This window comes from Euprymna scolopes, chromosome 9 (genome assembly GCF_053919585.1).
Source record: "Euprymna scolopes isolate OS-2025 chromosome 9, ASM5391958v1, whole genome shotgun sequence".
Lineage (NCBI taxonomy): Eukaryota > Metazoa > Mollusca > Cephalopoda > Sepiida > Sepiolidae > Euprymna > Euprymna scolopes.
In genome coordinates, this window is record NC_136490.1 from 16529923 (window position 1) to 16543124 (window position 13202).

Consider the following 13202-nt stretch of genomic DNA (forward strand, 5'->3'; position numbering starts at 1 on the left):
TAAGGGGCTACTATTTGGGATCATATCTACAAACACAATGTGTAAGGAGTTGGGCAGCGGGGTGTCCACATATAAACGTCACAAAAGTCCAAATATGGGACGTAATTTGCGATGTAAAAGTATGTATTCAAGTTTCGGATTAGCTTTTACTTAACACTCTCTCTCTCTCTCTCTCTCTCTCTCTCTCTCTCTCTTTCTCCCACCAACACTTGCTAGCTGGTAGTCAGTAAAAGAAAACTCTTACCGTTAAAGGTTATTTGTAGACAAAATGTTTACAGTAAAATAAAATTGGCGCTTCTACACTATTGGGACGAGATTTTTTTGTCGGTAAATGGAGTTTTCAGATATAAAAGACAATTGTTTCAACTGATTGTTTTTGTCAGTTATAATGGTAGCTTCCAAATTATGCAGTCGGAATTACCTTAATATTACTGAATTATTAAAAAAAAACTTTAATCGGGGTAGCAGGTGAAAAATGCCGCTGTTTTTTTTTTTTTTTTTAGCAAAACAGAAAATTGCCTCCCCTTTGGACTCTCCTGTGTCTTACAACTGTTTTTCTCAAATTCTATTTTTTATTTTCTTAAATAAATAATTTTCTACCTCATCGATTTCAATAATTTTTGGATATAATCATCTTAAAAATACTAAGAATACGTAGATACCGTTGTTTTCATGTGAAATTCAGTTTTACGGTTTCGGAAATCCTGTCCCAATTATGTAAAAGTGCCATAAAATTATTAAAAGAACCATTTTTAATGCAACCACGAAGGTAACGGCAACTAAAGATGTAGCTGTTAAAAGAGTAAAAAAAAAATGGCACTTGTACAGTTTAATCAAGACATTAAAAAATGAAAATATCGAAAAAACGTTATATTGTACGTATCCGTTATGGACTGAAGATCTCCGAAAAAAAAATTTCATTTAATTTGATCGAATAGTTTGTTTTTTTTACAGCAGAAAAACACGTTTTTCTGACAGCACGTTGAAGTCAGCCATTGTAGAAATATTTAACACGCCACGGGGAGATAACTCCGTGTATAGCGTGGACACTCCCTCCCCATCTTTATTACTAGATTTCCTTCCTAAAAGTCGAACCTTTTGCTCGGTATCATAACAAATTGTTTTTTTCGCTGTAAAAAAAAAACAAAAAAAATCTACTTGATGAAATTAAGTGAAATTTTTTTCGGAGAACTTCGTTCCATAACGGATAAATACAATTTAAACTTTTTTTTCTCGATATTTTCATTTTTTAATGTCTTGATTAAACTATACAAGTACCAAAAAATTGAAAAAGGTTTCATTAATTGTTCATATCTGTCCTGCGAAATAGATGTTCAGCCTGAATAATTTCATATCAAAGTATCTTCGTATTAAAAAAAAAATATGTTATTCATTTCTTCATCAATGATTTTTTTTTATCGCACCTTGTTATTTTAGAAGAAAATAACCGCTTTGTGTTTTTTTTCTTTGCTTGTTTTTTTTTTTTCGTTTCTTTCTTCCTGAACACAGTTTCAACTTTGCTACTTTTCAAACACACGTTGTATTTTCTAATCTTCTGCGGGCAATGAACTGATTAAACGTTCGTTTTAAACGCTGGCCGCCTTTTAAATGTAGTTCCTCTGTTTATATCTATTTTTTTTTAATTCGTTTTAATTCCATTTGTGACAGGAGTTTCTCTGTTTACAAATGTAAATTAAATCAAACGTTCTTCAATTTCAGATGCAATAAAATTCGAAAATTATCAAAAATATCAAAACTTATAATGTATATAATTTTAAAACCCTTAATGTGTGTTCGTGTTTTCACATCCACCTCTCTTCCAAATGAATTCAGATAATGAAAACAATGTGTTTTCGAATTGGAATAATGTGATATTGAAACACAATCAAGACATTAAAGCTCTTGTTTATTACGAAAGTTTGAAAGATGCTGCAGTGGCAGTGTTAGAAAAGTATGCCAAACCTTCGAAATCCATTCGAGTTGTTTTTAAACAAACCAATGTGTTAAATCATCAACAATTAGGGTATTACTCCATTCTAACAATTACAGCATTTATATTTATGGATTTTTTAGATGAGGATTGTTGCGGTTGCTGTTCTCATCTCGAGTTTTGTTTTCGCAACATTTCTTGAAGTTTGTCTTGTTGAACTTGGGAATTTTTATGCTGAGCCCGGGAATCTGCACGGAATTTCAGACAAAACTATATTTAATCCACGAGGAAGAGGTAACATGCTTTAATTCAATCAGCCATGACTGCATGACTGATTCGCAGTTGTATGTTTAGTATCTCCTATGCTAAGGATTGAATCTTCAGAACCCCCGGAAAAGTGTTATTTAGAACTGAATGTTACCTAGTACTTTAGCATTGTGGAGGATTCTGGTATGAACTTTTGGAGCCTTAAACTTATTCGTGTATATCGATATACAATCTTACAACTTATCACTATAGATCATTAATTTATATATATATATATATATATATATATATATATATATATATATATATATATATATATATAGTAGTAAGTTATGAAAATATCTATGGTAATTAAGCTACACAGAATATTTCGCGTTTCATTTTCATGAGAATTCATCATTCGATGTAGCTTAATTGCCATATATATATTTTCATAACTTACTATTCAAGTCTATCTATGTATTGAGCACTGTCGAAGTAAATACTGAAAAAATTATGCATAGAATTATATCTTCGTATGTTAATTTATGTGATTAAATGAAATAATCGTATATATATAATCATATATATATATATATATATATATATATATATATATATATATATATATATATATATATATATAGTTACTATTCAAATATATAAGCAAATAAAACAAAATTCTTTTTGATAGCTCAATAGTGCAATATAGAGCTATAAATATTTTGTATATTGTACCACTTGACATGAAATAGACACTCATCTTATTGTTCATTAAAAAATACTATAATGGCTGTAAAATTACAAATGATACCAGTTGGGAAACTCATCAGCGCAAAGAAAATACATTAAAAAGAAGCAACAAATTCATAAAATCTTAACAGCCTTTATAGGCCTTTCACATTCGATATTCATTAGATTTGTTATACCCCTCAACACGTGTTATGTGTCGTTTGTATAGGTAATTCCTCATTATTAAGATATTATGATATATATGTATATAGCTTCAAGTAGGATAATTATATATATGCATGATGTAGAGAAAGCGTTAGGGGTACAAAAAAAAATGAATATCGGATGTGAAAGGCCTGTACATAGGCTATTGAGATTAAGAATTTGATTTTTTGTGTGTGCACTGATGAGCTAATATAAATTTATAATTATTATATACAAATACTAGCAAGCGTACACAAGTGTTGCCAACAAAAACCTAACTTTTTTAAAAGAACAATAAAATCAGTTTTAATTCCTGGTAAAGTGGCACAATACATATAGCTATCTCTACAATTATATAAATGCAACTTTGTATGTGTATGTGTGTGAGTTAGTTCCTTATAGAGTCTGAAACAGCCAAATGGATTTTCTTTGAAATTTACACAACTTTAGTGTATAAGTCTGGGAGTGATCTTAGTTAAGTTTTGTATCAGAATATCCCTGATAATTACTGATAATTGATAATCAAAACCGTTATTTTAATTTATCTATCATCAGTCATTTTTTCCATGTCGCCGCTTAGCAACAATGATAGAACAATGGGCCATGAAAATTCTACTGTGGGGAAGTTGATAGCGTGTTCTTTTTTTTTTTTTTTTTTTTTGCATGGCGTGGTGCGTAGGTTCGAAATTCGCACGTGGGGATCCGAGGGAGATTTTGAACTGTAATGAACATGATGCAAACGTAATGACCACGTTACACTTACAAAAAAATAAATAAGTTCGGAAAGATTCATTTGAAGAAGGTTGGCGGTTACATCGGCCGCAATGTTAACCAATTCATATTATTCAGACTATTGTTTTCATCTTCAATGTTATTTTCACTCAAAGTGAAAGACAAAGTTGTAAAATAAAACTTAAGATGAAAACAGTTGTCCGAATAATCCGAATAATTGTCTGAATAAAACATCTCAAATCATGCATATTATGTCTAAAACATTTTCATTTTTTTTTTTCAGAAGTTGAAACTCGCAGAATGTCCAGCTTAGAAGATGACCTGTTGTTTGCAAAGAACCATAGCTATGTTGTCCAGATGGAGCAAATGGTGGTGCAATCGATGTACAAATACATGAACCCTTTATTCTTACTATGTGGATCTATCGGCAACCTCATGTCCATCTTCATCATGCGCAAGATGAGCATACATGTCTGGTCAAGTTGCATTTACTTGACCGCATTAGCCATGGTCGACCTCATCATACTCTACATAGACTGTGGCAACAACTGGTACAAGCAACTGACCAAAGTGGACGTCAGCGTTATGATTATGACCAGCAGTGACGCTATGTGTCGGGTATACCTTTTCTTTTACAACTTTATCTTTCACTTTTCTTCATGGTTGGTTGTGGCCATAACTGGCGAGTGTCTCATCTCGATAAGACACCCAGTTTTCAAGTATAAATCTTGCACGAGGGAACATGCCCGGGCAGTCATCTTATTGATTGCAGTTTTGCTTATAGGAATTAACATACACTACTTCTGGACTCATGGGATTGTCACGATGCGAGGAAATCATGGACAGGTATGCATCTATGTGAATGAGTTCTCCGATATATTCCGTGATCAGATCTGGCAATATTTGGATATTCTTATAAAAGATATCATTCCTGTGTTGGTGGTGTGTCTCCTGGTCATTATAATGACCATGTTCTTAAACATTAGCAACAGCCACACAAAGAGCATGGAACCCGTTCTAAAGAAGTACTATATGGATATTGAAGCTTTCAAAGAACTTCGGCAGGTGGTGATAGTTATCGCGGTTATCTTCATGTTATGCACCCTACCCCGTGTAGGTGTTGCCGTGTTTCGTCACTGCGTGACCACCTATGGAGTGATGCCGTACACACAGAGTCTAAGCGCTAAATTAATGTTGGCGGACGCTGTATGCAAAATTCTTAGTTATGCGAACCATAGCTTAAAACTGTTTGTATACATCTTTTTTTGTAGACGAATAAGTCACTGGACAAAAAAGTCGACAAAGGTGTTTCTCTCACAGAGTTGCAGTATGAACAAAGCTCATAGGACGGACTCGTATTACCAGCAAAAAGTTGCCGAGAAGCCGTCCTCTGCACCGTCACAATCATTTATAGAAAGCAATTCTGTTCAAATGATGGATCCAAGGATTCATATAAACCATCACAGAGAACCGCATCGCAAGCCTAGAGTATTCACGCAGACCCAAGTCTGAACAACAACTAAATAATCCTTAAAGAAACCAAGGGAATAAATACAAAAAAAGATAAATTCCTTCTTATATTTCTATATCGTCATTGATGTGGAAAACAAATTTAAACAAGAAATAATAAGAAAGAAATATACAATCACATTATATTTGGAGACTTTTAAATGTCGACGTTTGAAAAAAAAATGAATTCATGTTTTAATATGTATATTTTTCGTTTAATTTTTTTGTTTTTTTTGTGATTATAAAACAGTTAACTAACAAAAACATTTTTATTTTCAACAAATATAAAATAGTTACAGCTTTAGGAAATTGGTTTTATGCTGAACAATACGATGCATTTTATGGCGGATAATAATTCCTTTTATTCACTGATTATTTAACAATTTATTTAATCATTTTTGTTTTTATAATTAAATAGAATTAATCATCTGTTATCAAAAAAAAAAAAACATAAGAAAAATATTTAAAAACAACAAACAGATAAAAATGAAATCTTTGAAGAAAAAGAGTAATTTTTTTCCCCTCGATTGATTTTTTTTTCTTTGATAAATACTTGTTTGAGGGAAATTAAATATTTGAAATAAATATTTAAAAAAACAAAAGAAACAATATATAAAATTGTTTTAGGATGAAATCAATATGTGACTTCAATCTTAGACATTGGTGATTTGGAGATGCATTTAACATTATCAGTGATTCTTGAAGGAAATTAAAAACAAATTTCAAACAAACTGTATTCCTATTATTATTATTATTATTATTATTATTGATAAAAAATGAATGAACGAAATTTCTCAGGAGAATGATGCTAGATTTTTGTCAACAGTGCAAATTATCTCCCTTGAAAGTTTGTCATGTGACGAGATAACAACCAATTTCCGATCAGAAATGAGTTTGTCTTTTTTTTCTTTTACTTGTACTGAATGTTCTGTTTAAAATTCTTTTCAGCTTTCATGAATTCATTTATGTATTTATGTCTTTTTGGGTATTTTTTATTTTAATTATTAATCTAAAACTTTTGCAAAAAAAAAAAAATATATATATATAGTAAGAATTGAACTTTCGACCTTCCATTGTGCTCTGAGTCTATATGGACAATAACATAATAACCAAGAATAACATCTTTTATATGGCAGCAGTCATTTGCAGTTGTGTGTCTGTACACATACCAGTGGAGGATTTAATCTCGTAATTACTTTGGCAGAAATTGAGCCATTTTGGTAGCCTTTTATGTCAAGCTGACATATTATCCCAGGTAGTCCTAGCAGGTGCACCTTTCCAAACCTTGCATCTTCTCTTTGAAGTGAAGTTAGTTTATTGCTACCTAAGGTGCCCCAACTATATATACACCATAATCACGTTGACACACCAGTTCTCGTCAGATCACTGAAGTTAAGCAACCTTGAGCCTAGTTAGTACGCGATAGGTGACCATTTGGGAATTCTAGGCACTGTATGTGCTCTCTGCTTATCTCGGCATTTGTTTTCAGTCATCCTGAAAATACACTCCACTTAAAACTGGTATTTAACAATGTCAACTCAGGCAAGATGTGGTTGGAGATTGTGCACCTCCTGCCACAAAAATTTCCTGCACAGGCATCCCTTTCTGGGTATCCATAGTCTGTCAAAGACTGAAGGAGCCTTTGTAAGGTGCCCCCAACTGGAGAAAGCCAACCGAGCTGCTCAGGCTATTTTTAGGAAGCCAGTGGATTTTTTTCTTTGGAGATTTTGGTTAGATTTACTTCACCTTCCTGTTTTAGAACACATCTTCCTGCGATGGGAAAAAATAAATATCATCTTTGATGGCAGTCATTTGCTGTTTTGTGCTGGTTTACATATCAGTTGAGGATCCGATTTCGACAAAGAGTCTGTTAGAAACTGGGCCATTTCAGTATCCTTTTATCTGTCAGCTGAGGTATTCATCCGGGGTAGTTCTAGTAAGTGTGATTAAATGCCTTAAAAATTGGTACAAACCTGTTCTCTTAGCAATCTGTAGTGTCCGGTGCAAACAAAAAAAAAAGAAAAGAAAAAAAACCAGCTGCTTCTTTTTATATGCTGGCGATTTTGTCACCTCATATGCAAATGAGATGCTTCCGGTTTCAAAGATTTACTTGATTTAGGTTTGGATGTTGGAGTTTCAAGTTTTGAGAGAATTTAACTCTGGAAATTGTTAGTTAATACAGCATAGTTAACAATGCATCAGGGAAAGTGTAGAATAATTAATACTTGCTTATTTAACCACAGTAAGTTTACTTTCACAGGCTTTGCCTTCCCTCTTTGATGTGGAGTTTATAGCTGACTATCAGAGGCGCCTGACTAGGGAATGCTAATGGAGCTACCATGTTAATTTTTAGGAGGCCCAAGTGCCCTTTCATCAGGGCTGCTGGCGTCATTCTTCCCATATTCCAGCCTGTGGTGAGAAGGAAATAAATACTTACATCTTTTGGCCAAGAGCAAAGTGTAATATTTGTTCTGATACTACATTTCATCTTTTCTGTCCTTGACCAGTGAACTAGAAATCCTTCTAGACTGAAACAATTTTTTATTGTTGTCCCAATCTAGAGAATGATTTTGGTCAACTGTATTTTGTTCTGAATGGTATATATATATATATATATATATATATATATATATATATTAGCAGGCCGCCCGGCATTGCCCAGTCGTAAAATACGCTTAAATATGATATTTTGATTAATGCAGATTTCGTATTTATTATTATATTAATATATAGTAATAATTTAAAAAGTTAAAAAAAAAAAAAAATGACTCATGCGCCACCACCGAGAATCGAAACCAAAATGTTTATCTTACGGTTTACTTTTTCCTTTTACATTAATTCCTGAGCTATGAAGACATATTGCGGCAAGGCTAAAAATTAAAACATGAACCAATAACTATTATGTTATGCATGCATATTCGTAATGCTGTCGTTCGACCTGCACCTGGTAAATTCCATGTTTTTAATTTTCACACTTTTGTACGGATATATAAAGTTTCCTGACCGAGGAGTTTAGTAGGCAAAATTTTTAAACGAATATATATACGCATATATGATATATATATATATATATATATAGAACGAGGTTTGTGTTTACTATAAACTTTTTACGCAAATATTACACAAATATATAAATCATGTAGAATATCTGCATGAATGAAATTACACATAAGAGTTAACTAAAGATGATCATCTCATAAGAAAACCGAAAAAACTAATAAGGAATTAATTAAAATGAAGGTTTAAAAGAATATGTAAATTAATTAGATCTTTTGTAGATGAATGCAATTCCACGTTGTATTTTCTTTTTAAATAAATAGAAAACAGGGTTTTTAATATGAATATCAATACACCAAAAATCCAAATATATATATATATATATATATATATATATATATATATATACGTTTTATTTTTTATTACCGTTTTTTTTCTGTTCAGTTACATTTTTGTTTCAGCGACGCGACCGTTTTTTGACCGTTATGTAGCCTCCTCAGACTTTACAGAAAAGTTTGTTTCTATGTTGGGCACTTTCTTCAGGTTTTTATTAATTACCATTTCTACTAAACTATATATATATATATATATATATATATATATATATATATATATATATATATATATATGGCTGAAACGTGGTGAAACAACTATGAAGCTGAGGATAACAGTTCGCAAATAAAATAAATGTATTTTTCTCATATTAAATACCGATCTTGAAGAAGATTGATATTTAGCTAGCCTGATATTCTCTGAGCTTGGCTCACTTGACTAATTGCTATGGCTTGGGAGACATTTTCAGAAGCTAGTGCAGCATTTCTTAACCGCCTTTACCATTGAGTAATTGAGTAACTCTTAAAATAAATCACGTCTCAAGAAAGCCAGCCCTTTGGAAATCAAAAATATATACCATATCTTTCTTGTTATATTTGCATCTTAGTTCACATAGTAAATATCAGTGTATATATTTTTGAATAATTGGATTTTTTAAAAATTACTTCTTCAAGTACTTCATTTTAAAAAAATACTTCTTCAATTTTCTTTTTTTAATACTAAACAATTCTGGTGCAACAAGATCAGGTTGTCTGAAAATACTACCACCCAGACTGAACTGCACCAAACTTTGATGTTATTGCATTTTGTTTTTTTTCCTTTGCTGAACATGATTGAGTTTTGCAAAGAAAAAATCAAAAACAACAATTTTCTCTAAAATAAAAAAAATAAACACCAGCAATAAATATTTGAAGATATAAAAGAAATTGAAGCATAATTTTTCCCCCAAATTACTGAATTTAATATTAAATAATCCGAAAGGAGTTTATATACCATAAAACAAAACAAAAAAAACAAACATGATGAATAAATATCTAGAGATGTAAACAACTCGAAGCATTCAAACTTTTTCTAAAAGATTACCAGATTCGGCATAAAATAATTCAAAATGGGGCTGATATGCCGTTAAACAAAGAAACTAATGCTAAACAAGAATCATATTGTTCACTGACATTTTATCAGGAAATTCTCTCTCAGAGACAAAACGAATTCTAAGCTCAAACTAAAAATAATCACTAATCCTTCTTATCTCCATCTCCATAATATTTTGATTGCAGAAATTCTTCTCTGGGTCAAAGTATTGTAGCTTTGCAACAACATACAAATTCAATACATCTACCCTGATAGCCACTATCTTATGTACCTTACGACAACCATTCTGCCACATTCACTCGTGATAAAATGGTACATTACATCCGATGAGCGACACCATCACAGAATCGCCACATCTACAGAGGAAGAAGTTCCTATTTTTCTCTCTCAATATTTAGTGCTCTCAACATTATCAGGCCTAATTCTACATTTTTTAACTATAGTGTTATTACATCCTCCATAACTGGCTAAGACATACATAGACATAACATAATCTTTCCGATTTCCGAATCCTAAATAATAACAGCTCCCTAACTATGTTCCGCTCTTTCTGATTGGCAGAGACCTGCCATTCTCATATTTCGGAATGAAACTAATTTCTAAATAAACGAACACTTCTAAAAGTTTACAAAAATGGTGTCGCTCTCTCCATGAGACCCTAGCGCTAAAAAAAAATACAAACATATTAATCGCTCATAAACAGAGAATTAAATACTGATAACCTTATTTACTAAAAAAAAAAAAAACGTGCATAAGTATAAAAAAAAAAAAAACGTTTATATACATAACATCTTCTCCAGCTTTGCTTGCATGTCGGGAACACTAAAAACATGTAAACACAAGAATGGTTTGGGAATGTAAACATGTACAAAATATCGACACGGCACTATCCCCACCAAATGAAAACCTGACCTGAAAAAAAACAACATATTTTCCTTTGCTTTCTTAATTTTTTTTTGTTGCATTTACTATTTCGTTTGATGATTAAATTTTTTACACAGATTTCCTACGCTACAGCTTTAATGTAAATTTCATTGCATACGGAATGTTAATTCTTGTGTGCATTGATTTGTTATTTCTTCCTATTTTACGTCTAGTTGGATTAATTAGTCACATGATCGGCTGATGATCTTCTTTAGATATTTAAAATAGGAAATTCAATTGGCTGGATATTATTTAAATTAATAAAATTACCATTAAAAATAGAAACAAAATAAATTAGGAGATAGAATTTATTTGTCAAAGCAAACAGAGGAGTATTTTAGATTTGAGCAGATGGAATATTAAAATAAAATTCCTTTTTATTTCTCTCCCTCCCTCCCTCTCTCTCTCTCTCTCTCTCTCTCTCTCTCTCTATATATATATATATATATATATATATATATTGGGAACGAAACACAGTAGAGTTCTCGAATATAAAGGAATATTCAAACATAAGAGCGTATTACAGAAGATTAGAACAACATTCAGCCGGTTTCAAAACCACAACAAAAGATATCTATAGTTGGTCTCCTTGAATTGGATTTGAAACCGAGGGTACCGACGTTTTTCTATTCTTTTGTAACACACATCCAAATCATGATGTTTAAAACATTAGATTCCTGCAGTATTTTTATTTTTTAAAGAAAAATATATTTAAAATTTCTCATTTTCGACTTATACGAAAGCCTTCATCAGGAAGGTTCAGACGATACTTTTTTCTTACTAGCCATGATAGTGTTTTGGTGCGGTCTCTAATTGTTGAAGATAGTATTGTTTAAATATTATATATAATTTACAAATACATAATTTTAAATTCTTTTACTAAATTCATAACAGACTTTTGTTAATAAAAAAAGATATTTTTTTCTTTTTTCATCCAGTTAAGAATAATTATATTATTCTGAAAGTTATGGAAATAAGGAACTTAAACTCTTGACTGGATCTATGAATTGTTTTTACGTGTTTATATATGTTTCCTCCAAAATCTCTTACCTTGATGAAGGGGAGACTAAAACTTAAATATAATTTCAAATGATCTGAAATAACAGCAAGGGGAAAGTTGATTCCAAACTCTTTAGATTATTCTGAATGCTTGTCTATAGATTTTATGAAATAAATGTAAGTTAAATCATTTCTATATTTCAACTGATTTATCAAGGCCAGAGGTTTTGGTGGAAATATCAGATATTTTGTAATTCATATGCAAAACTTGGATAACAAACAACAATGGTTGTAACATTTAATATGTAACATAAAGGACAAAGTTTATACTTACTATTGCAGAAAGTAAGCTAAAGGCCGTTAAAAAAAACTTACTTTGTAAAAATCTACTGACTGGTTGCTTATTTCTAAAAGGGCAAAAAAAATGCCAAAAATGTGCGATGTCAAATGTCACAGAGCGCACTTATTGTGCGACCTTAGGGTCAAATGTCACAGAGGGCACTACACAATTCAAGTCATAACCTTTCCAACGAGCTTTCATTTTTTTAAATTCTGACCAATATTCGCTGAGATTTGAAACTCATAAAATTGTCAAAAAGGTGGTATATCTATGGATAATTATTACTATAATAATTTTTAAATACTTACAGACACTAGTGTTTCATCCTTTCGGGAATCATCAGTTCAGGGTGATACAATTACTGCCGGTCGGGAGATATGAACCTGGCCATGAAGCCATCTCCGACTCCATTAGCAAATAACAAACTTCACGGCTAACCTTAACCACGAGAAATATCATTGAAATTTAAGTATTTATTTTTAAATGTTGTAACATCCGTCCAGAGTGATCTAATGATTATAGCATCATGATCTGCGAATGCTACCAGTATATATATATATATATATATATATATATATATATATATATACTGGTAGCCAAATTGAATATTGAAATGCTCATATCTTTGGTTCTATGGGATGAAACTACATGAAAATTTGAAGGCTTTTTTAAGATTATAATACTATTCTATGGTTAATATGTTATGACAATTGGTAAAAAAGAACCAATATTTTAAAACCAATAAAATATGCCCGAGTTGCCTACATTTGTATATATAGTGTCCTGGCTGGACAGCTTCAGTTTTGCTGCTTTAGGATGAATATTGCTTAGGGTTTTTTTTTTGCTTGGTTGTCTCCCATGTGATATATATATATATATATATATATATATATATATATATATACACACACACACACACACATACACCATGAGGAATATTATACAAAGGTGACCCTAAATTTTTAGGAAACGCCACTCCCTTTTGGTAGATGTGATTATTCTTAGCAAATTTTACATTGCTGTATTATATAGTTAACATAGGTATTATAGACTAATAAATATGTATATACATATCTCTCTCTCTCTATATATATATATATTTGATTTTTTATGTAAATACAGTCATATCTTGCTTCGATGTGAAGACCGTTTCAATCATATTAG

At 31.3% G+C, this 13202-nt stretch overlaps 2 protein-coding genes across 4 annotated transcripts in view; one reads left to right on the top strand and one right to left on the bottom strand.

Annotated features, from left to right (window-relative positions):
- LOC145284447 (uncharacterized) overlaps positions 1-5840 on the top strand; it is a 120260-nt gene extending 114420 nt beyond the window's left edge. For all 3 annotated transcript variants that reach the window (XM_080133269.1, XM_080133267.1, XM_080133268.1), the window contains exon 2: positions 4128-5840. In XM_080133269.1, the coding sequence (XP_079989395.1) occupies positions 4145-5356 (1212 nt within the window). In that variant the 5' untranslated portion in view covers positions 4128-4144 and the 3' untranslated portion in view covers positions 5357-5840. The remainder of the gene's footprint in view (positions 1-4127) is intronic.
- LOC145284444 (RAB11-binding protein RELCH homolog) overlaps positions 1-13202 on the bottom strand; it is a 2006047-nt gene that overhangs the window by 62599 nt on the left and 1930246 nt on the right. The gene's annotated exons all lie outside the window — the stretch shown is intronic.